The 27,169-nt window shown below is 49.1% G+C and overlaps 13 protein-coding genes across 13 annotated transcripts; 6 read left to right on the top strand and 7 right to left on the bottom strand.

Annotated features, from left to right (window-relative positions):
* Positions 1-141: 141 nt before the first annotated feature.
* Positions 142-1,167, top strand: N7517_009101 (uncharacterized protein; the record flags this gene model as incomplete). Its single annotated transcript, XM_056726824.1, has 2 exons — positions 142-648; positions 790-1,167. The coding sequence occupies 2 exons, from the start codon at positions 142-144 to the stop codon at positions 1,165-1,167; spliced, it is 885 nt and encodes a 294-aa protein (XP_056575396.1).
* Positions 1,168-1,654: 487 nt separating this feature from the next.
* N7517_009100 (uncharacterized protein) lies at positions 1,655-2,364 on the bottom strand (the record flags this gene model as incomplete). Its single annotated transcript, XM_056726823.1, has 4 exons — positions 1,655-1,816; positions 1,871-2,054; positions 2,112-2,163; positions 2,214-2,364. The coding sequence occupies 4 exons, from the start codon at positions 2,362-2,364 to the stop codon at positions 1,670-1,672; spliced, it is 534 nt and encodes a 177-aa protein (XP_056575395.1). The 3' UTR covers positions 1,655-1,669.
* Positions 2,365-3,953: 1,589 nt separating this feature from the next.
* Positions 3,954-5,138, top strand: sonA (putative nuclear pore complex protein (SonA); the record flags this gene model as incomplete). The annotated part of the gene is made up of 2 exons (XM_056726822.1): positions 3,954-4,214; positions 4,314-5,138. The coding sequence occupies 2 exons, from the start codon at positions 3,954-3,956 to the stop codon at positions 5,136-5,138; spliced, it is 1,086 nt and encodes a 361-aa protein (XP_056575394.1).
* Positions 5,139-5,636: 498 nt separating this feature from the next.
* On the bottom strand, positions 5,637-7,649 carry N7517_009098 (methionine--tRNA ligase MES1; the record flags this gene model as incomplete). The annotated part of the gene is made up of 2 exons (XM_056726821.1): positions 5,637-7,455; positions 7,519-7,649. 2 exons carry the CDS (start codon positions 7,647-7,649, stop codon positions 5,637-5,639), a joined length of 1,950 nt encoding a protein of 649 aa, XP_056575393.1.
* Positions 7,650-7,804: 155 nt separating this feature from the next.
* N7517_009097 (Yae1 family protein) lies at positions 7,805-8,362 on the top strand (the record flags this gene model as incomplete). The annotated part of the gene is made up of 1 exon (XM_056726820.1): positions 7,805-8,362. The coding sequence occupies one exon, from the start codon at positions 7,805-7,807 to the stop codon at positions 8,360-8,362; it is 558 nt and encodes a 185-aa protein (XP_056575392.1).
* Positions 8,363-8,939: 577 nt separating this feature from the next.
* N7517_009096 (MYG1 family protein) lies at positions 8,940-10,141 on the bottom strand (the record flags this gene model as incomplete). The annotated part of the gene is made up of 2 exons (XM_056726819.1): positions 10,037-10,141; positions 8,940-9,972 (listed from the first exon to the last, which is right to left on the bottom strand). The coding sequence occupies exons 1-2, from the start codon at positions 10,120-10,122 to the stop codon at positions 8,940-8,942; spliced, it is 1,119 nt and encodes a 372-aa protein (XP_056575391.1). The 5' UTR covers positions 10,123-10,141.
* A 1,225-nt stretch (positions 10,142-11,366) lies between these two features.
* N7517_009095 (ICE2 family protein) lies at positions 11,367-12,755 on the top strand (the record flags this gene model as incomplete). The annotated part of the gene is made up of 2 exons (XM_056726818.1): positions 11,367-11,885; positions 11,952-12,755. 2 exons carry the CDS (start codon positions 11,367-11,369, stop codon positions 12,753-12,755), a joined length of 1,323 nt encoding a protein of 440 aa, XP_056575390.1.
* Positions 12,756-14,507: 1,752 nt separating this feature from the next.
* On the bottom strand, positions 14,508-15,121 carry N7517_009094 (endosulfine family protein; the record flags this gene model as incomplete). Its single annotated transcript, XM_056726817.1, has 3 exons — positions 14,508-14,897; positions 14,955-15,038; positions 15,086-15,121. 3 exons carry the CDS (start codon positions 15,119-15,121, stop codon positions 14,508-14,510), a joined length of 510 nt encoding a protein of 169 aa, XP_056575389.1.
* A 445-nt stretch (positions 15,122-15,566) lies between these two features.
* On the top strand, positions 15,567-16,408 carry N7517_009093 (SAM-dependent methyltransferase; the record flags this gene model as incomplete). Its single annotated transcript, XM_056726816.1, has 5 exons — positions 15,567-15,879; positions 15,961-15,978; positions 16,033-16,143; positions 16,194-16,312; positions 16,358-16,408. 5 exons carry the CDS (start codon positions 15,567-15,569, stop codon positions 16,406-16,408), a joined length of 612 nt encoding a protein of 203 aa, XP_056575388.1.
* Positions 16,409-16,932: 524 nt separating this feature from the next.
* Positions 16,933-18,896, top strand: kexA (serine-type carboxypeptidase kexA; the record flags this gene model as incomplete). Its single annotated transcript, XM_056726815.1, has 3 exons — positions 16,933-17,099; positions 17,161-17,521; positions 17,571-18,896. The coding sequence occupies 3 exons, from the start codon at positions 16,933-16,935 to the stop codon at positions 18,894-18,896; spliced, it is 1,854 nt and encodes a 617-aa protein (XP_056575387.1).
* Positions 18,897-19,491: 595 nt separating this feature from the next.
* cia1 (iron-sulfur cluster assembly protein CIA1) lies at positions 19,492-20,841 on the bottom strand (the record flags this gene model as incomplete). The annotated part of the gene is made up of 1 exon (XM_056726814.1): positions 19,492-20,841. The coding sequence occupies one exon, from the start codon at positions 20,839-20,841 to the stop codon at positions 19,492-19,494; it is 1,350 nt and encodes a 449-aa protein (XP_056575386.1).
* A 376-nt stretch (positions 20,842-21,217) lies between these two features.
* On the bottom strand, positions 21,218-24,148 carry N7517_009090 (IQ calmodulin-binding motif domain protein; the record flags this gene model as incomplete). The annotated part of the gene is made up of 1 exon (XM_056726813.1): positions 21,218-24,148. The coding sequence occupies one exon, from the start codon at positions 24,146-24,148 to the stop codon at positions 21,218-21,220; it is 2,931 nt and encodes a 976-aa protein (XP_056575385.1).
* Positions 24,149-24,680: 532 nt separating this feature from the next.
* Positions 24,681-26,883, bottom strand: N7517_009089 (glycoside hydrolase family 127 protein; the record flags this gene model as incomplete). Its single annotated transcript, XM_056726812.1, has 5 exons — positions 24,681-24,926; positions 24,977-25,621; positions 25,678-26,008; positions 26,067-26,420; positions 26,477-26,883. The coding sequence occupies 5 exons, from the start codon at positions 26,881-26,883 to the stop codon at positions 24,681-24,683; spliced, it is 1,983 nt and encodes a 660-aa protein (XP_056575384.1).
* Positions 26,884-27,169: the final 286 nt, after the last annotated feature.

Here is a 27,169-nt window from a genome sequence, read left to right as displayed (position 1 = left end):
TGCCTACATAATAAACCAAATCCGTCCAAATAATCCCGCCAAGTAAATGACCTATCATGTGTACTGAGGCTCACTTGTGCCCTGGTAACAAAGAGCTGAATTTCAAACAGCTCAGCTTCTTCCCCTGAATTCTTCTTCTCAATGGCTCCTCTCCAAACCCCAGCCCAATCTCACGCCCTCTCCATCCCTGAAATCTTCGAACTAATCCTCTTCAACCTGGACATCCGCACCCTCCTCACAAAAGCAACCCGAATTTGCCGTACTTGGTCCCATTTCATCAACTCCTCCCCACGCATCCAATGGGCCCTATTCTTCCGACCACTGGACAATGCATTGAATAAACCAAAGATCCAGAACCCATTGCTAACAGAGACCTTCCCATCAATCTTCCATCAGTCTGGGTCTAGCAATGGAGGAAGTACTAAAAATAACGATATCGATGCCGATACAGCAGATGAAGAAACCACCTCCAATCTCACATTCACCACCTTCGATATGGTCCGGAACCCACACAAGTGGGACTCATACATCAGACCAGAAGCCAGCTGGCGCCGTATGCTGGTCCAGCAGCCGCCCGTGTATACGGTGTCGCTGCTCAGGAGTAATGTCGGCCATGGCGGGCAGTATTTGTATATCTATGAGGCGTTGGTGAGTGTCCAGCTTCTATTTATTTACAATATATATACATATGGTTTATATCTACATACACAATGTACCTTTCTATTCGTTTACACCTGTATCATTACTTCCGGGAAAGAACCCTAGCTGACATCCGTAATCCACCCCAAGGACGACCAAAAAGAACCATCCGGTGGCCTGCGAATGGATGTCGTCTTTGAAGCATTGGTATTCGGTGATAGATGGGATCAGGATGAATACTCCGCGACGAAGATGGTCTGGGGACGAGAACACCTCCCTAAACAGATTCGTGGGGACTTGAAGCATTTTGTTGTCCCGGATCTGGACTTTGTGTTTTATACTAGTCTGGGAGAGCCGTCCATGGGTCGTGGTTACCAGGCAAGTCTGGAAATGGAATGCGACGTTGCGAAGGAATGCGATGTTGTGAAGAATGTCAAGGCAGCGTATACTAAGCTGGGAATGGAGCCGAAGTACTCGGATGAGGGTTTTTTGAGAGGACGGAGAACTTGGGGTTCACTATGGGATTAGTTGGGAATTGGGGTGTAGGGGAGAGATATCTTTTATGTCTATATGTCCATTTGGACTTCAATTGTCTCAAATCGGATTTATACATGCTAGATATCTACAATTGGAGACAGCCTTCAGGAATTACTTGATTCGATCTCCACTAGGCGTCAGAAGGAGTGAACGGCACATACCGGTCCACCCAGGGTAGATACATAAGCCGGGCCAGACAGAAATGACTGAGAGAAATAAGATAGACAAGATAAAAAGCAAAATACGAAATCCCCTCCCTAATTCTTGTTTCTACGGAGAACGCAGTGAACACAGAACAACGGGACTGTGGAAAAGCAGAAGATAAAAAAGTCAAACCGCGTATTGCAGAGGGGAGTCAATAGTCCCCCGTAAGAACATCCATTATCATGATTGGTAAGTGAAGGGGAAAAGGGCAGAAGAAATTGGGGCATCCGGGGACACTGGTCTGTGTTCATGCGGTGAAGCAACCCGGGATTGATGGGCTCATGCCAATCTATGCCTCGCCCTTGGACTTCTTCTTGGTCTTTTTGCTTGGCTGTGGTGCACCTTCCTTCTTCTGGTGCACGATCAACCGGGTCCAACACTCTTCCTTGTCCCACTCGAAGCCGGCGAGGTAGGGTTTGTCAAGTTCGTCATCCGCCTAGCGGTGTCACGTCAGTCATCATGAACTTTCTGTCTGTATAGAAACACTGACCTTCTTCTTGAACTGTTTGTAGATGGCATCTAATGCGTCCTTGATTGTGACACCCTTGAGATTCCGAGCGGTTACCTCTAGGCCGAGAGGGAAGTGTAGGTCAATCTTCTTGACTGGTGGAGTGACGAGGAACATTTTGAGGATGTCCTTGTCCTCGATGGTTGAGGGGGAGGTGTTGAGTTTCCTGGATCGAGGTCAGTGATACTGATCTGTGTATGAGGAATTGAGATGAAATATTGACCATCCAGTCTTCTGTGTTTCGATTGGTAGGGTAAGGTCTAGCTTTTGCTCTTCTGGAATGCTCTCAGTATGGTGTTCCCTGTTGAGATTGATGAGTACTTACCAAGATCCTTGATGTTCCAGATACCTTCAGCCGTTGAAGAGGTCCGCTTGTGGGTCTTGTGCTTGACCTCCTTCTCAATAGGCTCAGGTTTCTCATCGGATATTTCCAAGCCAGCGATGGCAGAATCGACCTTGGTTAAAGGAACAGACATGGTTGTAAAGAGTTAGAGATGAGAAGTTTGAAAGGAAATGGGAGAAATATAGATCAGGAGAGGAAATCAGGAGATGGAAAGAGAAAGAGAGAGGGGAAATAGAGCAGGTGACCAAAGGTTGAGGGGGTACAATATCATGGATGTCATGTTACTTTACTTTTTCTTATATTACTTTTACTATATTATTTTTTACCATTACTATTTAATCACTATTCTATACTATTATATTATATATTATATATTATATATTATACACTATATACTATATACTATATACTATATATTCTTACACCATCACCTATATATAAAATGACTATCCGGCCTCCCCGGACTTCGACGTCAATCTTAGCCAATCTTAGTGCTGCACCCCGCATTTGTCTCCACTTATTTAACGGCAGATCACTCTTATATTGGCTATTATTATATCTTTATATCACTTACGTTACCTAGATTAGTTATATTAGCGTATTATATATGTATTTTATATGTATTTTATATATATATATATTATTATCGTATGATTCTATCACCTGATTCTTACATCATACCACTCCTACTCCATAGCCATTACAAGTATTTGTATTACAATATGGCCAATATCGGCAGGTTGCAAATGTTACCAACCTTCCAAGGTTGGATTTTTTGTTGAATTATGTAACCCTTTATAGCGTTATTAATGCCTTTTTCTCATCACGTTACCTGTGGACTGGAAGGATGTATGTTAATAACCTCAACTATCCTATATATTATATTTGTAGCTGGAAAATATCTAAATTGGATAGTCCAACATAGTATGTATGACTCCTCAAGATATTCATACTATATTGGGACATTCAATCTCATCCAAGCTCGGCAATCTCTTAGCCTAGAAAGAGATAAAGACACAATTCAACATTAGTCAACAAATTCAAATTCATTTCACGCCATTTGAGTAGAACCCCACCTAGAAAATATGAAGATATGAAGATCTTAGGCCAATAGCCCACGTATGGCTACATATGTAGGTATAAATAGACATTTGTATCAACGAGCATGGTGTTGCCAAGAAAGCGAATTTCGAATCAATTCGAGTCTTATCTTTTAGTTGTCAGTTCGCGAAATACTCCAAGCATGAAAATTGAGTAAAGCCTCCAGTAGGATCATCTATCAAAATTATCTTCAAACGGATAACTGCAGTCCGGCAATGCTGCCTATTAGGCATGAGCTCTCGTAGCCTCCATAGACAGCTACATAACTACAGTTTCTGCCTATAAATTGGACTTATATATAAACCTCAAGTACAACAGGGTGATTTAACTCAAAATCCAAAGGGTACAATATACTAAAAGAACAATCAATTCAAGTGAAGTATAAAAATCCACAGACACAAAAGGCGGTGAGATACATTTTCTGCCGGCGTCGCGCATCGCTTTCTGTCAAGCTACAATTATCATCGACTTCCTTGTCTCTACCTTCCTCCATTGAGCTCGACTTTTCTTCTCTCCTGCATGACTCCTCAGCTGTGAATTCAGCTTTGCTCTTGTTTCTGTTTGCAATCTTTCAATCCCTCGATACCCCTTCACCATATCACACCTCTCGCGCCCTTTCAAATGTCACTTTTCGGCGCCGGCGCGACGGCACCTGCGGCGGGCCAGACAAACACCACCGGTGACATTTCCAAGGACGTCGCCCTCAACACTCCCCCCGAGGATGGCATCTCGGATCTCCGCTTCTCCCCTACCAGCGAACACCTAGCTGTGTCCTCGTGGGATAAGAAAGTCCGCATCTACGAAATCAACGATCAGGGACAAAGTGAAGGAAAGGCACTCTTCGAGCACGAAGCTCCAGTGCTGAACTGCTGCTGGTCTCCAGTAAGCTCACGCCCTCTCTCATCTACCCCCCCACATATTCCCCCAACAACCCAAGTCCCATGCACAGAAACTAACTTCTTTTTTTTTTCTCTCTTCTAGGATGGAACCAAGGTCGTTGGTGCCGGTGCCGACAAGGCAGCCCGCATGCTCGATCTCGGCTCAGGCACGACAACCCAAGTTGCTGCGCACGACGCCCCCATCCGAAGCTGCCATATGATCCCCAATCCCTCCGTGGGCGGATCCCCACTCCTGATCACCGGCTCGTGGGACAAGACCGTCAAATACTGGGATTTGCGCCAGTCGACTGCAATCGCCTCCGTCGAATGCCAGGAGCGTATCTACACCATGGACGTCAAGAACAAGCTGCTCGTCGTTGGCACCGCAGACCGTTACATCAATATCATCAACCTCGACCAGCCCACAAAGTTCTACAAAACCATGCAATCACCCCTCAAGTGGCAGACGCGGGTAGTCAGCTGCTTCTCCGATGCCTCGGGCTTCGCTGTCGGCTCCGTCGAGGGCCGTTGTGCTATCCAGTACGTCGAGGAGAAGGATTCCGCCTCGAACTTCTCCTTCAAGTGCCACCGTGAAACCCCGCCTGCAAACCGCGATATCTGCAATATCTACTCCGTTAACTCCATCACTTTCCACCCCATTCACGGTACCTTCAGCACTGCTGGTGCCGACGGTACTTTCCACTTCTGGGATAAGGATGCGAAGCACCGTCTCAAGGGTTACCCCGCTGTCGGAGGCCCCATCACTGCGAGCGCTTTCAACCGTACTGGAAATATCTTCGCTTACTCCGTCAGCTACGACTGGAGCAAGGGTTACTCCGCCAATACCCAGCAGACTACCAACAAGGTCATGCTGCACCCTATTGGACCTGATGAGACAAAGCCCAGACCGAGCACGCGCAAGCGTTGATTTAGACCTGAGCTTTTTTTTATTTTTTGCGTGGGATGGGGAGATTTTTTTCGCCAATCGCTTTCGTGTCCCATCGCTACAACGAGCATGTAATGAAATTTTTACCATATCGGCGTGTTTTGATTAAGTGCAAATGGGATTTTTTTTGCTAGCCTAGCTATGAAAATTTCTTGGAATGACCTTGGAGATGTAGTTCCAGTATTTTGACAGTTCATTGTAGATATAGATGCTAGAGCTGAGCATGGAGTAGACGGGGGATACACGATCAAGACATACTATTCTATCAGGCCATCGAAAACAAAACACCTTCATTGCATCCATGCGTATGATAGCTATAAAAAGGAAGTCCCTAAGATCCGAGTTCAATATGCCCAGAAATTGATCCCCCCGTTCATGACCCATGCACAACATCTCTCATACAGATCATAAAAAGAAAACCCCCAGCAGCGCGCCTTGCATGTATTTTCTCATCTAGATCATCTTGTTATGTCGAAGGCCTTAGGAGGTAGGCAAAGTGACCTGCGCCACTCCATCGGCAATCTTCTCAACAGCCTCGTCATTCTTGCCCTCGGTAGTAACGGAGACCTTCTCCGCACCACCCTTAGCAGAACCCTCAACTCCACCTTCAGGGGCACCGGCACGGCCCTTTTCCTTCTTCTCCTTCTTCTTAGCCTTAGCAGCAGCCTTCTTCGCGGCAAGCTTGGCAGCATCCTCCTCCTTCTTCTTCCGGTCTGCCTGCGACCCACCAAACATCTCACGCCACTCGTCCGCCTTCTTGGGATCAATACGTGTGAACAGGTAAGCCGGCTTGCCGATCTTGTGGCCCGCCTTCAGCGAGGTAGGCTTCCAGCCGGACTCGATATCTTCCAAGCTGGGGATGTACTGGGAGGGTGCGCTCAGCTGCTCCAGAATCGACTTCGAGGTTGCCGGCATGTAGGGCGAGAACACGCTGGACAGCAGGTGGATCAGGTTAAGCACTGTGCCCACGACGGCGGCGGCGCGCTCGGGCTCGTTCGCAATCAGCGCGTTGTCGAGTCGGTTCGCTTGGATCAGTCCATTACCCGCCTCGGCGATGCGCATGGCGGTCTGCACTCCGGCGCGCAGGTGAGCGCCTTCCAGATCTTCGTGGTACTGGCGCAGGTGTTCGGTGACTTCCTCTAGGAATGGGTTGAAGGTCTCTGGCACGGTGAATTCCGGAATGATGGAGCCGTAGGAGGCGGCGACGAGCTTGATGACGCGGTTGACGAGGTTGCCCAGCTTGGCGAGGAGCTCGCCGTTGTTGCTGTCAACGAAAGGACCCCACTCGAACTGAGTATCGCCGGTCTCGGGGCGGTTCTTCAGCAGGAAGTAGCGCCACACGTCGGCGGAGACACCAGTTTCACGGGCGTTCGTGCCGAACACACCCACGCCGCGCGACTTGCTGAACTTGCCACCTTCGTAGTTGAGGTACTCGGTCGTGCTCAGGTGGTGAAGCATAGTCCACTTATCCCTCGTGGCAATCTGTGTGCCGGGGAAGATCACGCTGTGGAAGGGCACGTTGTCCTTGCCCAGGAACTGCCACAACTGTACATCCTCGGGATTGCGCCACCACTTCTCCCAGTCATCTGTGTAGTTGGCTGTGATTGAGGGGTAGCCGATGCAAGCCTCAAACCACACGTAGAGAACCTTGTTCTCGTATCCCTCCAGCGGGACGGGAACACCCCACTTCAGGTCTCGCGTGATACCACGCTCCTTCAAGCCCTCCTTCAACCAGGACTCGGTGATAATGCGCGAATTTCTGGGCCAGTTACCCTTCTCGATAGCAGGGTGGACCCATTTCTCGATCTCCGGTTGGAGCTTGTCAAGCAGGATGTGGATGTGTTTCGTCTCGCGGCGGACAGGGGCAGCGCCATCGATCTTGCAGCGCGGGTTGATGAGATCAAAGGGATCGAGGAGGTGGCCACACTTGTCGCACTGATCTCCGCGGGCATCGTCGTAGTGGCAGCGGGGGCATTCGCCCTCCACGAAACGATCAGCCAGGAATGAGCCGTGCTTCTCGCAGTAGGGCTGTTCGGCAGTGCGCTCGCCGAGGAAACCGTTCTCGTGCAGGCGCTTGAAGATCGACTGCGAAATCTCGGTGTGCTTCTGTGTGGGTGTGCGACCGAAGTGGTCGAAGCCGATGTTGAACCATTCGTACACATCTTGGTGAATCTTGTTGTACTTGGCGCACAGATCCTCCGGGGACAGCTTCTCCTCTAGCGCCTTTGTCTCGGTTGCGGTTCCGTATTCGTCTGTACCGCAGATGTACAGCGTGCGTCGGCCACAGGCCTTGTGGTATCTATTGAGTAGCTGTTAGTTTCATGGCGCAATGCTATATATTTTGGGTGGGGTTGAGTCATACCTAGCAAATACATCGGCACTCAACACGGAGCCCACGACGTTGCCCAAATGGGGAACATTGTTCACGTAGGGCAAAGCGCTCGTCACGAGGATATTGCGCTCGCCAGCTTTAGGCAAGATGGGATCCGTCATCTTGTGTTGTTGAAGGGAAGGTCTTTGTTGGAGGGGCAAAGGCGGGAAAATCAGAAAGTGGGCATCTCGTCACATGCCCCACGCATATCAGAAAAAAAACGCTATCAATTGGACTCTTTCAGTTTTGACTCATATCGATCCTCTTTATATCCACCATGGAGCACAATATTCTGGACAGTCTCCTTGATCTAGAGGAGCAATTCTACAATGAGGGATATGAGCTGGGCACCGCAGATGGAGCGGCTACCGGATATACCGAAGGCAGCGTTTTCGCCGTTGAGAAAGGCTTCGAGAAGTTTGTCGAGATGGGACGCTTGTATGGCAAGGCATTGGTCTGGGCACAAAGACTTGACATGAAATCGTCCGAAGACGCCGCATCGCAGGCGGATAGCACAACGGATACTCTTTCTCTTGATCCATCCATCTGCAAAGACATGCCCACTCTCCCACCACACAGCACTCGACTGGCCAGGAATCTCCAGACGCTTCTTGAACTCGTCGATCCCGCTACCCTTGATATGAGTAATACGGAGGAAGCTGTCAATGATGTGGATGAGCGCCTCAGAGGCGCCGCTACGAAGGCGAAGCTCATCCAACGCGCAATGGGCGAGCGTGAGGATTCAGCCACTCAGATTGAACCCAAGGACATGTCGACTTCCGGAGATGGCAGTGGAAGCATTGAAGATATCAGTGCGTTGAACATCCGTCACTGAGGGCTTGGTGATGCTTCACAAAATCGGTAGGCATACCAGACGCTCGACTCCCGGACTCTACCGATGCCCTAGGATTAGAGCGCAAAAAGACTGTCCTTCGTTAGGAACAAACCACTCGTTTCGATCAGCACGTGGAAAGTGCACCAGTGTGTGGAGAGCCATTCCAGAAAACCTGAGAAGGGTCATTCAAGGCTTATTCTCCCAGGCTTGGTTTTACATCCTCCAAATACCAAAAGCCTCTCGCTCATTTGCCACTAAGAAAGAAGAATCGGTCTCAATTGGCAGTCTGAATTTGACGCGCCAGATATATCAAGACTCGTCTACTATATCTTGGACACCAAAGTAGAGAAGCTCCGAAGAGTCTTCTCGGGTGTTCTACTGACAGACGCTTGCGGTGTCCAGTGGTTTCATGCAAGACCAAATGGATTATTTATTATCATTTCTTGAAGACCCATAGTTTGCAAAGGGAAAAAAAGGTCATGTCAATATAAATCATATCCTTTGGAAATCATAATATAGAACTTTCATCAAAAATTCAACTTTTTCTTTAAATCTTCAGTTATCATCAAACCAAATCCTATAGCTCAAGGCTGCGCTCAGCCATAGCCATAGCACCCTCTCTTGTCTTGTGGCCACCAATGAACCCACTAGCGTGAACAAAGACCGCACCCTCGGGGATCTTGCTCTGGCCATTCTTCTCAGCCTCCGCAGCCATAACACCATCAAGGTCCTGGTCGCGGACACCACGCCACGCCTCGGGCAAAGGCTTACGAGACTCAAAGCTGCTCTCCGAGACGGAAACACACTGCACGCGCCACTTGGCTCCCTCGGTAGCGTTCTCGGGGTACAGAACATAGTACGCCTGGTCGGCGGGGTCAACCTCCTTGGTTCCCGAAGCCTCGGCCTCGAAGTTGTAGAGGTGCTCCTTCCAGGGTACGCCGCCCTGGGGGAGGACAATGATGCGACCGGAGGGGTGGGTATCCTTGCGCGAGGCATAAGCGGAGCCGACGGTGGTGCGGGCAGGCATCCAGGATGTGCAGGCGTGGTGCATCTTGCGCGCGAACGCGTTGCCAATGAGCGTGCTGGCACGTCCGAAGAGGCTGTCCTCGTCTTGGGGCTCGCCGGGCGGGCTGGTGGGGTCTGGGTTGTTCATGTCGCCGACCATCGAAGCGAGCGTGATGCCACCGTTCTTGAAGCGCTTCTCAACTCCGGCGGCGGCAAGCGCGGCCTGGTCGTAGGCGGAGATGCCGTTGTCGTTGGCGTCAATCGCTTCAATGAAATCCGTGTACAGCTTCTCGTACAGCAGGTCTACGTCGGCGTGGTCCACGGGGAGGGACAGCTTCTGGGCGAGGATCGCCTTGCCGAAGTGCATGTACACCAGGCCGGCGGAGGAGAGCTTGGTGGCATGCTGCGGGAAGGTCGTTGAGAAGGTCCGCTGGTGGTGATCATAACGGTGGATGGCGGGGTCGTACACGCCGCCCACGTCGACGACAGTGTGGCATTTCTCCAACTCGGCCGGGTCGCGTGTGCGAACAAGAGGGGAGGAGGCGTATGTGGGGAGCAGGCGGAGGAGGTAGACGGCCAGGGCCTCGTCGGCGTGGAAGTGTCCGCTGTTTTTAGTCAGTATAAGAGCGGATTAAGCTAGAGTAGCAAATTTCAGGATATTACACTCACTTGTGTGTCCCGATCAAGGGGGACGAGGTCTTGAGTTTCTTTGCAACGTTTTCGGCCATTTTGAAGTAGTGATTGAATCTGAGCATTCAAAATGGAATGGAATGGTCTAAAGGTCTTCACGTATTAATTGCTGCGCTCTGGCTGGCTGAGATTCTTATCTGCATTTCCATATCGGGTTATCAGGGCTTGCTATTAGGGCTTGAAGCTAGCATGTGACTAGGAGCTCTATTGGAAATGAGATCTATAAGATCTATCAGATCTATAGAGATATGCTTGAAGAGACAATGGACTGGTTTGGAATAGCTGCCACGACCAATAGTTGAAATTCCCACGGACTAGAAAGCCTAAATGATGAAAAGCATCAACGTTACTATGTAGATTAGCATATATAAGCACTCTTCTATGCACAATCCCTTTGTGACTTCTAGGCTATTAGCTATTACTTGGCAGACTCTACTATCATCCTACGGCTGAGTTTTCAAGCTTCTTATACAAGAGTCCGTTGGTGTGGAAGGAGATCTAAGCCATGTCTTTCCTAGCAGACTACATCTTACGACTCTAATCTCCGTGAGCTTCTGTGTGGCATGCTTTTGTAGTTGGGCCATCCTTGCATTACCATGCTTACCGTATATGAATTAACTGGAGGTCAAGTTAAAATATATCAAATATGGCTTGACTAAGGCTAGAAAGGGGTAATAAGGGTCATTATAATATCTTTCTACCTTAATAGATCAAATATATAGTCAGCTAAAAAAAAGCTAGACATTCAAGATATACATGTGCTATATATCCACATGTCCAGATGTCTCTATTTGCTATCGACGAGCTATATATTATCTCTATTAGAGTTAACTATGTCAACATAGTTAGTGGATATTTAATACAGGTCTATAATAAGTAGAATAAAAGATAGTTAACTAGAAACTGTTAGCCTAGTTTCTAGTGTTTCTAGTGTTTCTAGCTTAGTATATATAGCCTAGGTCAAAAAAAGTGGTGCTCCGACCGCCAGTCTAGTAACACTTAAGAGACTTCCACCTCTTTTTGAATTTCTCTTTCTTGTTTATTTTATTTTGATTATTTTAGATATATCAGGTTCTTTTGTTCTTTATTTTTTTTTATAGGAATCTCTCTAGTATTTCTAGTTCGAAACATTTCTCCTGACCCACGTGAAGGTTGGGAAAAGCGATAAGCTCAAGGGAAAAAAAAGAAAACAGTGTGTCTCTCTCTCTCCCCCTCCTTAACATATCTCTCTTCCCCATCCAGTTCTGAACACATACTATCAAGTCACTCTCTCGATTCCCTCCGCACTGCATACCCCTTCGGCGGTCCGATGTGGCTCTTTCGAGTCTTTTCGTCGGCCTTGTTCCTCGCCATCACCGTCTCGTCAATCCCACTAGCCTTCGATGTGGGTGGCAAGACATGTGGCCTGGCATTTTCCCTGTCATTAGCGGCCTTTTACTTCCTGGTCTCGCTGTTGAAGGTCACCACTCCTGACCGATCGTGGTTTCGTTCCTCCATCATTACCGTTCTCCGCTTCATACAATGGGCCGTCATCTTGGTCCTTCTGATTTGGTCGCTGAATCGATTCTCGGTTGATTCCGACAGTGCAGGATGGGTGGAGCGCACTTTCAGCGGCAAGAGGGCGCAGGATTCCTCTATTCAAGAATGGCTCTTTGGTCGCGACGGCCTGGTGGAAACCGTGACCCTCGGCAACTGGGATAGACTTTTGAGATGGTCTACCCCGGTCTTCCAGCTGGCAGAGGGATTTTGCAGTTTACTGGTGATTCAGGCCGCTGGCCAAATTACCCGTTGGCTCGTCAACCGAGGTGGACGCAGCGATAGCTGGATGGTAAGTTTTTTTCTTTTTGGATCTCCCTAGAATGCATGTCGCGATAGAAATTAACCCTTGACTTAGATCGGCCTCTTGGTTTTGTCCGCTACGGTTATCTCCAGCTCAGTTTACTTCCTCTGGCGTGTTCTGCAATTCCCCGAAATCTCCAACGTCGATGCCGCCTTGATCGGAGTCTCTGTCACATGCGCCGTCATTCTGTGTGCCTGGGGTATTGGAAGTGGTCGCGGTAACCCAGTCGAAAGCTCTCTCCTCTTCGCCTACGTCGTGCTCTGCATCTACCAGATCTTCACGGACTACCAGCCATCGCACCCCGTGGAACAAATGCCCTCGCCCCCGCAGGTCGGAGACTTCCCTCCGCTGCCTCCCATCATCATGGCGTCCTACACAACCGTGATGCATGCACTGTCTACTTTGCCGTCGATTATTCACGCGGGCTTCAACGTCATTACCGCCGTTTTTAGCGCCGTTACCCCCTCCGTCCTCATCTCGCTCGCGTACCGCCTGCTCGTACTGTATGCATCGACGCGCATCATCCCAGCCGTCCGCGAGTCTGGCGCCCGTGCGCTTTCCCAAGAGGCCTCCATTGATGATACCGACGCAGCAGGCCAAGTGCTGGGCTTCCTGAGCTACTTCGCCCCGAGCATTCTCATTGCTGTCTACACCAGTCTCCTTATGCAGCACTTTGCATCAACATCACAAGCAATGGGTGGCAGCGGCGAATGGTGGAGCAGCCAAGGCAATGGCGGTGGTAACCCATGGCGTTGGATTAATCTTGCTTGCACAATTTCCCTGTACGCGGTCGAGCTATGGCTTGGGGAAACCAACGATCTCGACAACGGAGTGGCCGGCCACTGGAAAACCGACTGAATGACAAGTCAACACGCCTGCGCTTTCCTTCTCATCATTGCTCTAACAGCGCGGCAAGAATCCGAAGGCCTATTGAATCGGCCTTCTTGCCTCCTTCGCTGTATATTGCTGCACGAGCCCAGTCGGCCACAATCCTTGTGACCTATCTCGCACCAACCCGGACAACGACAAGCCCACTCAGCGGCGATTCGCTTGGGAATATCGTCAATGACCTTGCGCCTACTACAGCTACGGTAGAGCGAGTCCTTCAGAATAGGTTCGATCGCCCTGACGCCATACATCACCCGTCTCGCTTTTGATTGGACTTTGTTTCACGTCACTCCCACTTCTCTTCCTTGCTTCCTCGCCAAGCATACCCTTCTCAATTGCTATATGGGTGTATTTGGTTGTCTCGTATCTCGAGACAAACATCACTCTGTTCAATATGTCACACCCCTTCTCATGACTCGACGATACCAGATAAATCTGTTGCTTTTTCCCCCTCTATCTTTTTCCTCTTTGTCTTCCATATCCACCCTGAATTACCACCTTTTATCCAGTTCGGCACTTATACCCTCTGCTGTCTTGCTCAATCTTCCTATTCGCAGCTTCTTAGTTTCCCTTTCCCTCAGCTGAATCTTACTCCATCCACACACAGTCCGACGGAAGCCGCTACTTGTACATAGGATACCTGCTTCTTTCTCTTGTATTTCTTGCCAGGCGCTGGGGTTTAATAGATATTCGTTTCTTTCTTGATATGATTCGAATGTTATAGAGCTTGGCAGTTGTAGTCTTATAGAGAACCATTGATTCATTTGACTTCTAAGCCAAGCAGTATACCCCATTTCTTCTAGCTTTGCTTTGGCGACTTCCAGTTTCGTGCCATTGATCTTTATGGTTTGGCTTAAGATGATATAATGGACACTATCCGGTCCTTATACGATGTCTTTTTAGAATGTCTTTGCCCCTTCTTGGTGCTATAATAAGAATAATAAAATAATTAGCCATCAAATGTAGAATAACCCGCTTATATAGCCTCAGCAAGATGGTTTAGTTCGATCAGAGATAAAATATAAGTTCCGAACTATACTAGTAACGCCTACCTACTATATGACGCATTGTCACTTGGAAGTATCACACCCTATAGGAGAAACGGGGAGAACACTAGGCGATTTTGACAAGAGCTAGTGGAATAACCGTGTGAAATGTTTAAAAGGACTCCATGACATTTGAACAAACTGGATAGCACGGGATAAGTCATGAAACAACAGAAGTATCGGAATCACATATTGGCTTCATGTGTATATAGCACAGCCAAATAGAGATACAGGACATAACGTAGACAAATTATTGAGAATGGAAACAGTAAATTCTCACGGGGGTCTTGTCGTAACTAGGTATAGACAAGGGAGAGCAGAAGTCAAGAAAAAGGAAGAAAAAAATGATAAGTTGATGGTAAATGGCGATAATTGGAGAATAAAGAAAGCCAAGACACTGAAGAGCGAAGCCGTGCTTGATGGACAGTGAATGTCACTCCATAAGGAGTACAAAGCATCTGCCCAGATCAACCACAGTGCAAGCAACTAAACCTCTGCTTCGACTCTCGCTCTGTCCTGCAGTGCACCCCGTCCTCTCACAAAATGAAATAAAATAAAATTCAAGATAAATTCCCATAGCGCCAGGCTTTTGAAAGTGAAATCACAGACCCCCTTCAAAAGATATGCATGCAACGATCGCCCTCGGAACACAGTCACCCAGTGCAAGATGTATCGTCTATCGACGGATAGGAACACCTTCTCTCGCAGTAGGGGGACTAACACTAAGCTCCTGCTCACCCTGGACTGATCCAGAGGCCAGACCAGAGCCCTCACCCTCACTGACACTAGTGCCGCGGTGTAGGAAGCTACCTCCATCCTTGATTGGGCTGCGGCCTTGGAATCCGATCGAGCCAGGGTGTCCGCTAATGCTACCTGGAATCTGCTGTCCACCTTGGGAGCTGACACTACCATTGTTGGCAGAGTTGTTGGCACCCGGTGAGGTTGAGGTGAGGTGGGGGATGTTCTCCGGCACTGGGTGGCGGGATCCGATGTTGGTGACGCCTACGTCGGAGGCTTTGCCGGCTTTGCTGAGGGCGTAGTCACCAGAGTCAAAGTATTTGCGTTCCTGTATTGAAATCAAATGTTAGTTTGTGTGTATTGGTTGGGTTGATGTTTGGCTTGCCTTGAGCTTGTTTTGGAGGACGTCTTTCTTGGTGGGCATCTTGCCGTAGAGGCGCAGCAGGCGCTGCTCCTCTGGGCTCAGCGACTAGAGGGGGTTAGTTATGATATAAATAGTATAGTGGGAGTACTTACATTGATATCGACTTTGTTCTGCTGGTGAGGATTCATGATGGATGGGTTGAAGAAAGGAGGGGAGAAGAGAGATAAGGCGGGGAGAAGTTGACGGGAAGAAGAGAACGGGAGTAAATTAAAAGGGTAGAAATAGAATACTTAGAGTACTAATAGTACTAATAGTAATAGTAAAATATTAAATAAATCCACTAGGCTATGTAAATGACGTGGGTTTCTATATATGCTTAATATCTGGATTTTTATATATATTATTAGGGAGACTACTATGCTTAATCCTCTTTAACTCTACAGTATTATATCCCTATAACTATAGATCTTAGCGATATACTCTCTCTCTCTCTCACATAAAATACAATTGGATTTAATTTGAATATCAAGTTCCCTATATATAATTGGTTAAACAAAATCCATCTCGTCACCCACAGTGGAACCAAACCTTTCAACTTCACATTTCTTCCCCGTGACGTCTCTCATACACACCATGACCCAACCAACCTTTGTAGTTGAACATCTGGATCCCGAGTTGGGTCCATGGTCCACACTTGAATATGCCTGCATTGCGCGTGAATCCTACGACCGTGGGGCAAGATTCATGCTCAGCTCTGTGCCCGTCGAGCTGCAGATGCCCGCAGAACTGGCCGCCACCAAAGGTCTCGAGGTTGAGCAGCGTAGTGTCGAGGAGATCTTCGCTGATCGCAAGGCCAAAGTCTGCTTGTTAGACCCTTCCGCTCTAGTTGAGTTGAGTCCCGAGGATGGTGATACCTTTGAGGTCTTCTTGTTCGGTGGTATCCTCGGTATGGATTTTTTTTTTTTTCCTTCCCCCCGCGATATTAGTATTGAGTTTGGACTGACATTTTACTGTGTGAACTCTACAGGCGACGATCCGCCTAGAGGTATGTATTAGGATTTTTTTCTCTTATGCACTTCGGCTACTGACGACCTTGTAGATCGCACCTCGGAATTGAGGAAGAAGGGATATGTCGGCCGCCGATTGGGGCCTAAGCAGATGACTACCGATACTGCGGTGCGAGTTACTCGCTTGGTTGTTCACGAGAAGGGTGAGTGTAAAAGGTCTGGAGATTATGTGTTGTACACTGAACCTTGCTAGTACCCCTCGATGATATTCAATATGTCGACTACCCGGAATTGATCATCAATGAGCATGAGCGCACCGAGATGCCTTTCCGCTATGTCAAGGATGCCAATGAGCAACCTATTATGCCCGATGTAAGACTATTGAATTTGCCAGAAAGAAATCAGCTAACGGTTTAGGGGATGGTGGATCTTATTAAGAATGATGCCGACAAATCTCTTGATTTCTAAGATACTAGTTGAAGATCTGGGGCCAAAATTAAAATAATAAGGTCGGGTGGCTGAAGCGGGCTTTCAAGGGAGTTTCAAAATATATTTTACAGATTGAAATATGATATTGATTCTAAAATGTTCTAATATGTATGTTGTATGGTATATATATATATATATATATATTTATATATACTAAATATATCTCTAGTAATTATTGTCAATCTATATACAAAGAATTACCAAAAAATACCTTTGTTCAAGTAGATTATAGTGCATTTTTATCCAACCCACCTGTAATTACTTGTAACAGTTTCATTCCACAGGCCACGCCTCGAACTTCCTTTGAGCTTCGTACTCTCACACTCTTTTAAAACACCTTGGATTTCCCTTTGGGTTTTGCTTTGTGAACACTTGTTTCTCCCATCATATTCCACTCTATCCGTGTCGACCCTTTTGAATTCGATGATCTGTTAATCCGCGCCTACGAGTCCCTCCCGGGACAATCTACTCGACTATCTTTATCTTCATACTGGACTGTTAAAATGTTCTCAATACCATTCCTCCCTTCCGTGAAGGGCGGGGCCATGATATTATTATCCGCATTATCACTGTTAAGTCCGGCCTTGGTGTCGGCGAGTTCGGCGGCTGATTATTATGTCCACTCGTTACCGGGGGCGCCGGAAGGCCCTTTCTTGAAGATGCATGCTGGGTGAGTCCTCGAGGAAGTGGCATTTCTTTGAACATCGCCGTTGCTAACGCGACAACTCTAGACATATCGAGGTCGATCACAACACCAATGGCAACCTGTTCTTCTGGCATTTCCAGAACCGTCACATCGCGAACCGACAGCGCACTGTCATTTGGTTGAACGGTGGCCCAGGATGTAGCTCTATGGATGGCGCTTTGATGGAAGTTGGGCCCTACCGACTCCAGGACGACCATACCTTGAAGTACAACGAGGGCAGATGGGATGAGTTTGCCAACCTGCTCTTCGTCGATAACCCCGTCGGTACCGGGTTCAGCTATGCGAACACCGATAGCTATCTCCATGAGCTGGATGAGATGGCCGCTCACTTCATTATCTTCTTGGACAAGTTCTTTGAGATATTCCCCGAGTATGCGAGCGATGACGTACGTTTCCCTTATCCTCTACTACATGATATCACTGACTGTGTTGCAGCTATACATTGCCGGTGAATCGTATGCCGGACAGCACATCCCATATATTGCAAAGGCCATTCAAGATCGCAACAAGGGTGTTGCAGAGAACGGAGGCACAGAGTGGCCTATCAAGGGTTTGTTGATCGGCAACGGTTGGATTTCTCCTGCAGACCAGTACCCTTCGTACTTCAAGTACATCGAGAGAGAAGGCCTCATCACACCGGGCACATCCCTCCACCACAACATCAACGCACTCAACGAAGTCTGTCTCTCGAAGCTGGAGACCCCGGCCGCAAAGAACAAACTGGATGTGGCCGCGTGCGAGCTGGTCTTGCAACAATTCCTCGATCTCACTACCGAAGATCACCAGTGTTACAACATGTACGATGTTCGTCTCAAGGATGAGGCCAAATCCTGTGGCATGAACTGGCCCCCCGACCTGAAAAACATTGAGCCGTATCTCCAGCGACCAGACGTCGTCAAAGCCCTGAACATCAACCCAGCAAAGAAATCCGGCTGGACCGAATGCGCTGGGATGGTCCATATGGCCTTCACCGCGAAGAATTCCATCCCCTCCGTCCAGTTGCTCCCAGGGCTGATCGAATCGGGCATCAATGTCCTGCTCTTCAGCGGCGATAAAGACCTTATCTGCAACCACATCGGAACAGAGACTCTGATCCACAACATGAAATGGAAGGGTGGCACCGGCTTCGAAACCTCCCCGGGCGTCTGGGCCCCGCGCCACGACTGGTCCTTCGAAGACGAGCCCGCTGGCATCTACCAATCGGCCCGTAATCTCACCTACGTGCTCTTCTACAACTCCAGCCACATGGTTCCATTCGACAACCCCCGTCAGAGTCGTGACATGCTCGACCGCTTCATGAAGGTCGATATCGCCAGCATCGGTGGCCAGCCTTCCGATTCACGCATCGACGGGGAGAAGTTGCCCCAGACTGCTGTCGGTGGACAGGCTAATAGTACTGCCGCACAGGAGAAGGAGAAGGAGAGGCTGAAACAGACAAAGATACACGCGTATACCAAGTCCGGCGAGGCTGCCCTCATCGTTGTGGTTATCGGAGTGAGCGTTTGGGGCTTTTTCATCTGGCGCAGTCGTCGTGCCCGCAAGGGCTACAAGGGCGTTTCGAATAACGATACGTTGGACAGTGCATCCGTTCTTAACCGATTCCAGAGCAAGCGTTCTGGTCGTGATGTTGAGGCTGGTGATTTTGATGAATCTGAGCTCGACCAGCTTCATTCTCCTGGTATTGAGCATGATTACGCTGTTGGCGAAGCTAGTGACGATGATGTCTCGCATCCGGGAATCGGCGAAAACCGCCAGCCCTAGGTGTGTGTTGAAATGCTTTTTAGCACCTGTATAAAGTAGACACGGTGTTCCGGGGGTTTAGTGTTCTAAATATGATTTTCATTTTGATATTTGCTATAACATGTCTTTCTTATTAGGTTGACGGATTACTGACGAAGTTCCAAGGTCAATTCATCTCTATTTCCTCCTTACTGAAATCATCCTAACTATATTATACAGTCTGGGGGTTTGAGAGTGATGGCTGCTGTTACTGGTTCTATCAGCTGGATATGCAGGGCGAATGGTTCGCGGTGTGTTTTCAATCAGCGCGAGAAGGCTGGTAATTGCCAATATGTTCGCTTCAATCATCCTGTCTTCCATCGCCTCGTATTCTCATCCGAATCAGTCTTCAGCTTGACACTCTATATCACCAATATCTGGCTTGATGGGGTCTAAGGATACTATGGTTTCTTAAGTAACTTTTGCCTATGAGCTTATATGTGTTTTTATCATCTATATAGCTCTGTTCTTCTAATACACGATGGCCAGGTGATATATTATATATTCTTTTGTCTGGCCTCTAAATACATCAAGCATTTTGTCTATAAGCTATTCAGACCCAAATCCCAAAAAAGAATCACCGGGTCACAGTCCAAACCTTGACACTCCCATCATCGGCTGTCGAAATAAGCACCTCACCCCCAGACCCCCGATCCGCCCTCTTCGCCCAAGCAACATGATTAACCTCATAAATTCCATGAGCCCCATCCTGAACACCAACAAGCACCCACTCCGTCCGCAGCACATCACCAGACGTAGTGTCCATAGCATCTGAATCAGCCTGCCCCTGCTCTCCCGTAACAAACCGCTCTTCATAAAGCGCAATCCGCCCATCCGCACCAGTCGAAGCAACAAGCCCAGTCCGCTTACTCCACGCCACAGCATACACAGGCAGTTCATGTGCATGCGGGAGCACAGTGTCCTCCTCCCAAGCCTCATCCGTCCCGGTAGGCCGAATGATACTCGGGATCCCTGTCGTCGCAGAAGACAGTGCCCCGTTCTGCTGCGACTCCTTCGGTTGGCGCCGCCACACGCGCACGGTGCGGTCGTCCGAGCAGGAGACGAGGCGTGGGCCGGAGAGAGCTGTCTGGGAACGCCACTGAGCATGTAAAGCGCTCAGGTCAGACTCGGAAACGGAATCGGAAATTGGCCCGTTCCAATTCTCTGATTCTTCCCCCTCCCAATCCAAAAACCAAACTGTCCCCTCATGTCCCTTGATACATGCTACCTGGCCCCAATCGTCGAGATCCTCCCGCCATAGACGGATGGTATCGTCGTAGCTCGCGCTAGCAAGACACTCCTCGGAAGGATGCCACGAAACACACTTCACATCGCCCCCGTGCTCCTGCATCACAGCAACGGTCTCGAAGTTGTTATCGCCGTCGTCGAGATCCTCCCAGATCCAGATTGACTTATCACGCGAGCATGTAGCGAGCAGCATCCCCGAGGCAGACCATGATACGGACTTGACTTCGCTGTCGTGGCCGTCGAGTAGGACTGCGAAGCGCCATTCTTCTTCGTCTTCTTCACGGTCTGGGGTGTCGGTACCGGTGCCGTTGGGGGCTTCTGTCAAACTATCGGCTGGGCTCTCTTTATTGCCACTACTCATCTCCATCCCGGTACTGTCTTCCTGCCCATAACTATCCCACCGCCGCCAGATGCCGACTGTTGCGTCGAAACTGCCCGTCGCCAGGACGGACTCCCCCGCCATGTGTGGCTTCCATGCTGCTGTGCGGACGGAGCGCTTGTGGCCCCCGGTAATTGTGGAGAGGAGGGTGAAGTTTGTGAGGGAGTAGACTCGGATGGTCTTGTCTGAACTGCAGGTTGCGACTATTGGGAGGGTGGGGTGCGGGGCTGTGAGCCAGGTCCGTTCTTGGGAAGGGGGTGTGAGGTCGGATAGGTGTGTTATTGTGACCTTTGGAGACATATTGGATTGTGTCAATGAGAATTGGAGAGATTAAAGAAATTGGAGGGATTAAAGTGAGGTTAAGGGAAGTGAGGTTAGGATTTTTGATGGGGGGGCTGATTAGATAGGGAGGATATATGGGGACAGGGCTACCTAGGTAGGTTATATAGATTTTATATATTGGAATTTCATATAAACATTTCATATTCTATGAATGATATAAAGAAAATAAAAAGGTCTCATAACTCCATACAAAAGCCCTAGAAACTAGTTGTATACCCTGCCCTGCCAATCTGCCCAGTCCAAAAGTCCAACCTCCCATAGTCCAAAAATGGAAATAACAAAAGGGCAAAAACAAAAAAACAAAAAGATATTATATATGCCCTTCTAAAACACCTTATGCTGGAGCACCTTCGTCATATAAACCCTCATATACCGCCCCGTGGCAAAGCCAATCAACCTCCCGGATCTTCTCTAATTCTTCCACTAACTTTCCAACCTCATTGACAAACTCTGGCATACCCGCTCCAGCTAGATTCTGACTGGCCGTGGTGGTAGCCCGCACCCGTTCAGAGGCACTCGATGCGCTGAGACGCGATAGGACGTGACCGCGAAGGCGAGAGAGAATGAGTTTCGTGACAGGGTCCGAGAAGCTAGATACGGTCGCGGTTCCTTGTGAGTCTGTCGCGGAGGACGCGTCTGAGGCAGAGGTTTCTGAAGCCACTACCGCGAGTTGGGGTGCGGCTGCAAGACATGCCGTGGCGACGGGTCCGAGCACTCGTTTGATGGTAGCTGCGAGCTGGGCGCTCGCGGCGGGTGGCATCGGATGCGTCGATTCGAGGATAGACTGTACTCGCTCTGCGCTGATCTCGTTGAAGTCCAGAGATAGGATCCGGTCTGCTTCAGGCTTCCATTGAGACCGTGCGTCTCGCTTCAGTAGGTTCTTTGCGGTCAACAGGATGGAAGCTGTTGCTACAATTTGGAATGCCCTGGCGTGCAGCCGTTCGAGGCGTTGGCGATCGAGGCTCAGAGTCTCTGGAACTAGATCCTCAGATACAATCGCATTGCTGAGAACGGTGTCGGCAAGACCTTGGGCATAAACTCGTGCTGGTGGTGGGCGTGGTTCTCCCTGGATGCCTTCTGGGTCTCGCTTCTTCATCTCATCAACGATGATCTTGCGATGAGTACGCCAAAACCGTCGGGTCTTGCCCAGGCTGATTGTCCGGTCTGTGACGTCTCGATCGAATGCCCGCTGCTCATAACCTGGAGCTTCTTCAATGAGCTGAGGGGCAGCAAGCTGGATCATGAAATTCGTCTGGTCAAGTGATAGCAGGTCAATAATGCTCATCAATCGAGCTAGCCGGTCGATAGCATCGCCAGACGTATCCTCAATGTATGCCTTGACCACAGGGTCCCGGTAAGGAGCGCAGAGGCGTGGTAAGATGTTGTTCATGAACTCAAAGAAATTATCATAGGAGAATGTGCCAGCCTCGCACTGTCCCTGAACCAGTTTTGGGTCTAAGACTTCACTGATTATCACATAAAGGGAATTGCCCCGTTGGAGGGAGCGCAGCAAGCGATCTTGGATCACTGTGGCCATGGCCACAGTCCAGTTGGTGCCGTGTCCAGTCTCCACGCCTTTTCTCATTGTGTCGCACATCTGCTTCATAATCTGCCTGCGCGGTTCAGTATACGGTGCTTCCTCAATCTTGAACTCTTTGTTAATGAGAAGTTCATGCACCAGCTCCCGATTTTCAGGCAGAGGGGTGAGGATCTTGGTGAATCTCTCGTGGGGAGATGTCCGCTGCTTGTCCAGCTCTTGGAATACTGCGGCATCGAGATTACTGAATGACTCGCTAAGAGGCGATGTGACGCTCTGCGTAACTTCCGTGGTTGGAGGAGCAGCCTCGGCAGACCGAGGAATAGCTTGCTTGGAGGCAGCCCTCTTCTTCTCGCGCTTGGCCTTCTTCAATGAATCTCGGATCATCTCCATGTGTCGGTCAGGTCCCGCAAGTCTCTTCAGACGAGCAAGCAAAAGAACTTGGTTCTGTCGGATACCCAGTCTGTAGTCTTCTGCTGCACCGCCAGCTTTATCGTTTTTGACCGTCTGCCAAATCAATTCCAATTCGACAAACTGTGCAACCATGATCTCAATCAGTACGGAAGAATCGTGGGATTTCCAAGCATGGAATGCAGAGAAAAACACAGTATGTGATTCGCACAAAGCCTGGAGATCCGCGGTGATCACGGATGGAGAGCAACAGCCCGACGATAGCAGCGCCGTGACCTGGTCAAACGCGACCAGAAGCTCTCGGGCCTTCGCAATCAAATCTTGCTCCTGGTCTCCATTGCTACTCAGAACCTCTTGCGGATGAGTGACGATGAGATAACTGCTGAGGAATGTGCGTACTGCACCCCTCTCACCCAAGGCTCCGCCTTCCATATCTTGCAGTCCACAGAGTCGGATGACTTTCGTCATCGTATCAAGCAGCTCGTTATTAGAAAGGAGAGTGCCAACTTCTTCAAAGCTCATATCGCGAACTCGGTTCACAGACAGGTTCAACGACTGGAACTGTTGCATAATCATCTTCGCGTTGTGGGTTCTCCATACACGTTGGATCTTCCGCGCAGCCGTATCTTGCGTAAGCGACTTGATGACCTCTCGGGACATCTTCTTTTCCTCGGTGGCTGGCAGGCTGCTGGTGCGCTGGCGGCGGTGGGTTTGCTGGTATAATGTGCGCCGTTTCTCTGCCTCCGCAAGCTTATCCGCCATTTCCAGACGCAAACGAGCCTGGTCGGCAGCTTTCTTCTCCCGATGATCCTCGGCCTTCTTCTTGGCCCGTTTGACCTGGTCCTCGCACTTGGCGGTGATATCGGCGAGCAGACGCTCTCGGGTCTGCTGAGCAGCTAACGCCCTCTCTTCAAATTGTAGGTTTCTTGTAGCCGCTTTAGCCAGAGCGGCTCGCAGCCTCACTTTCTCCGCATGCAATGCGCGATCAGCGAGGCGTGCCTTTCGGCTCTCCAAAATGGACGTGCGACGGAGGTGTTGAGCAATATGGTCCGCACTTGGCGAGCCATTCGAGGACGCGTTCGAATGATGGGAATGCAAGGAAGACACTGAGCTTCGTCGAGATGAGGCGGCAGAGGAACGGCGGGCTTTGCTGCTTTTGCGGTAGAATCGGGCTGCGATGTGTGGCGGGAGACTCAAAGGAAGTGCCGGCTCGTCCGAGAGCATCTCCACGTCGAGATCACTCAGGGACTCGGGTGAAAGAGGTGTTGGACCAGCATCCGGGAGCTGGATCTCGATGTCGGAGTTGCGACGGATCATAGTAGGGCGCGACGCGGAGCTGATAAAGCAAAGAGAGAATCGGCGGGGGGTGTACCGATAAGAGATTGGAAGAGACTGGATGTTCACGGGAGTTTCACTGAACAAGGATTATAGGATTCTCAGTCTGATTTTCAAATTTAGGGAGTTTTGTTTTTTTTTAAAAAAGGGAGCAATCTAGAAAGTCTGAAAATCAAGGAGCGAAAGAGATGTGCTTCACTTGGGGGGGGGGAAAGGGATCCGTGCCTTGTTTCAGGGAAATTTAGTAGAAAAGGAAATGAATCAGTTCAATAGGTCAATAGGTAGATCAATAGCTAAAATAGCTAAAATAGCCTGTGATGAAACCATCTTGATATAACGTAGATCGCTCGAAATGGAATCTCGTGGCTGCAAGCAGAACGTCAACGCTGATGTAAGCGTGATAAGGTGCCCAGGTGAGATCAGAGAGCTTCCTATTTATAGCTTGGGATCTTGGTATGTTGTATACATGTCTAGCTACATATGTATTTGTTCTATTGTTCTACATAAAAGATCTCTACTCAACACGGAGTCCCACTCTCATCTGTCCTCCACCTCGATTCGCCCGCAAATAATAGGGCACAAAGCACAAATCCCTGCTCTCACCAGTAACATGGTCATTACCCTCGGATACAATCTGCCTATCCCAAGGCGATGTATCAAGTTCACCTTTGGCTCCATTCTTGGCGATGATAGCCACATACTGATCAGGTTGAGACCGTATCTCTTCTTGTAGGGGAACCTTGGGGTCGAAGATCGTCATCTGTGTCAATTCATTAGGGGTTTACTTTATGATAGTTGAAGATGCTTTACCTTGAAATGATTCTGTTCCCATGGGTGATCTGCATCCTCCACACAGTACACAATTGGCCCGCGCGTGACATATGCCACAGGCTGCATCGTTAGTGGATGTGGCTTGGTCACGCGTGGTTGCATAAGACACGAAAGTTGGAATTGCGAATTCTGTTGCAGCCACTTAGTGCTCAGATACAGATATCCTTTGCGAATATCCTGTTCGGCATTTGGAGTCACCTGCCATGACTCCGCCCACCCGGGGATTCTCAGTCGCAGCTCAAGATCAACCGGAGGTCCTTCGGTACGGATGGTAAAGTTGACATCCCCCTTCCAAGGCCATTCTGTCTTTTGAGTGATTTCAATCACCGATTCTGAGACCTGCAGACGCAAACTGGCCGCAGTGTATAGATGTACATTGACAACGGCCTTTTGCTCGATTGTACTGTAATTCCAGACATATCCACCCAGATAGCCCAATGTACGTGTGACATTGGGCGGGCAGCAAGCACATTCAAACCACTCATGGCGTTCGGAGAGATCCTTGTCCGAGGAGGCCAGTTGATTCACATATGTGAATGCCTTGCCATCCAGACTCATGCCGGTCAATACAGCGTTGTAAAGACAAAGCTCCATGACATCGGCATAATGGCTGTCAAGCTCAATCTGAAAGTTCATTGTGTAAGTAGCTATAACACTTTGAGAATCAGAAACCAACTCACCTGCAACTGTCGTTCGGCCAGCATCATCACACCAATTGCAGCACATGTCTCTGCATAGCAGCCACCTTCATCGGTTCCCTGAGGCAGGAAGTAGTCGATACCAAACCCTTCCCACTGCTTAATTGCACCAATGCCGCCTGTGACATAGGACCTTTTCTCTACCATGTTTGACCAGAGCCGGTTGACAACCGGCAGGAAAGTAGCTCCTACTTGGCTGTCGGGTTTGGATATCCGAACCAAGTCTGCGACTGCTGTGAGAAGATACATAGCTCGAACGGCGTGTCCTTCGATAGTTTCTTGCTCGGCAATTGGCACATGGGCTTGCTGGTACCTAGAACGTTGGTGAATACCCTCGCCACAGAAACGAATGAGCAAAGACCATAACATACCAATAACTCCTGGCAGCAGGAAAGTACACGGGCAATGTACGCTTATTCTCGCCTCTTGCTTCGGATTCAACATCGTAGTAATGCCGTCCTTCCCTCCCTCCTGTGGGATTCCCTCTTTCTTCAATAAAGAATTGGGCGAGCTTTAGGTGCTTTTCGTTGGCTGTGACCTTGTATAAACGCAACAGGGCCAGCTCTATCTCTGGGTGGCCAGGATATCCGGGAATCTGAGCATCTTGGCCTCCAAAGGTTTCCGCCAGAAGGTCCACATACTTCAGCATGGGAGATAGCATGTCATCGTTCTTATAATAAAGACGGTGGGCAAGTGCTCCTTCGATCAGATGGCCAGCATTGTATCTGAGACGTCTGTTAGCATCGTCTTATCGGAGATTCACACCCTTTTTCCGACATACAATTCATGCATATCCCTCAAGTTTGTAAAGCGTTTTCCCGGTTCAACAACCGAGTAGTGAATATTGAGGTACCCGTCAGGGTGCTGAGCACTTCGAATCATCTGTACGAGCTCCCTGACGGCATTATCGATATCCTCATCGTAATGATCCATCAACAAGTAACAGGCACTTTCAATCCACTTTCCGATATCAGAATCCCAGAATTGGTGGTTAGGGACTGGCCACATTGTGGGAGGATCAGAGTAGCTTGGGTGCCATTGTAATTTGAAAGCATCGTATCTTCCAGTAGTTCTGAGCATCTGCAGCTGATGCCGCAGTGTTTGAGTCCGAACTACTTCCCGACGACGCGCCCAGAATGATCCTGGGGCAAAGGTTGTAGCAACGAAGCTTTCTTGGGGGTATTCCATGATGTAGATGAATGTTCAAAGAAAGTTGAAATCTTCCCCCTTATTCTTATATTTACCGAAATATCCCCCCGAAAGTGCACTTCGGAGTTTGAGACCCTAAATGCCCATCTGGCCCCCACGTTCACCGAGTTCTTGACCCCCGCCGGTATTTAGGGCTAAGTGGGAGACTCCGACACTCCGGCGGACAACCCTCCGGGAACAAGAGAATGGGGGCCAAAGAGAAAAGAAGTTGAACTACAAAACAAGTTAAAGGGGCTTGAATCCCTGCTTTCCCCGGATCTTTAAG

The sequence above is a fragment of the Penicillium concentricum genome, assembly GCF_028827145.1.
Source record: "Penicillium concentricum strain IBT 3081 chromosome Unknown utg000004l_segment0_segment0, whole genome shotgun sequence".
Classification (NCBI taxonomy): domain Eukaryota; kingdom Fungi; phylum Ascomycota; class Eurotiomycetes; order Eurotiales; family Aspergillaceae; genus Penicillium; species Penicillium concentricum.
This window is presented reverse-complemented; position numbering and strand designations above follow the sequence as displayed.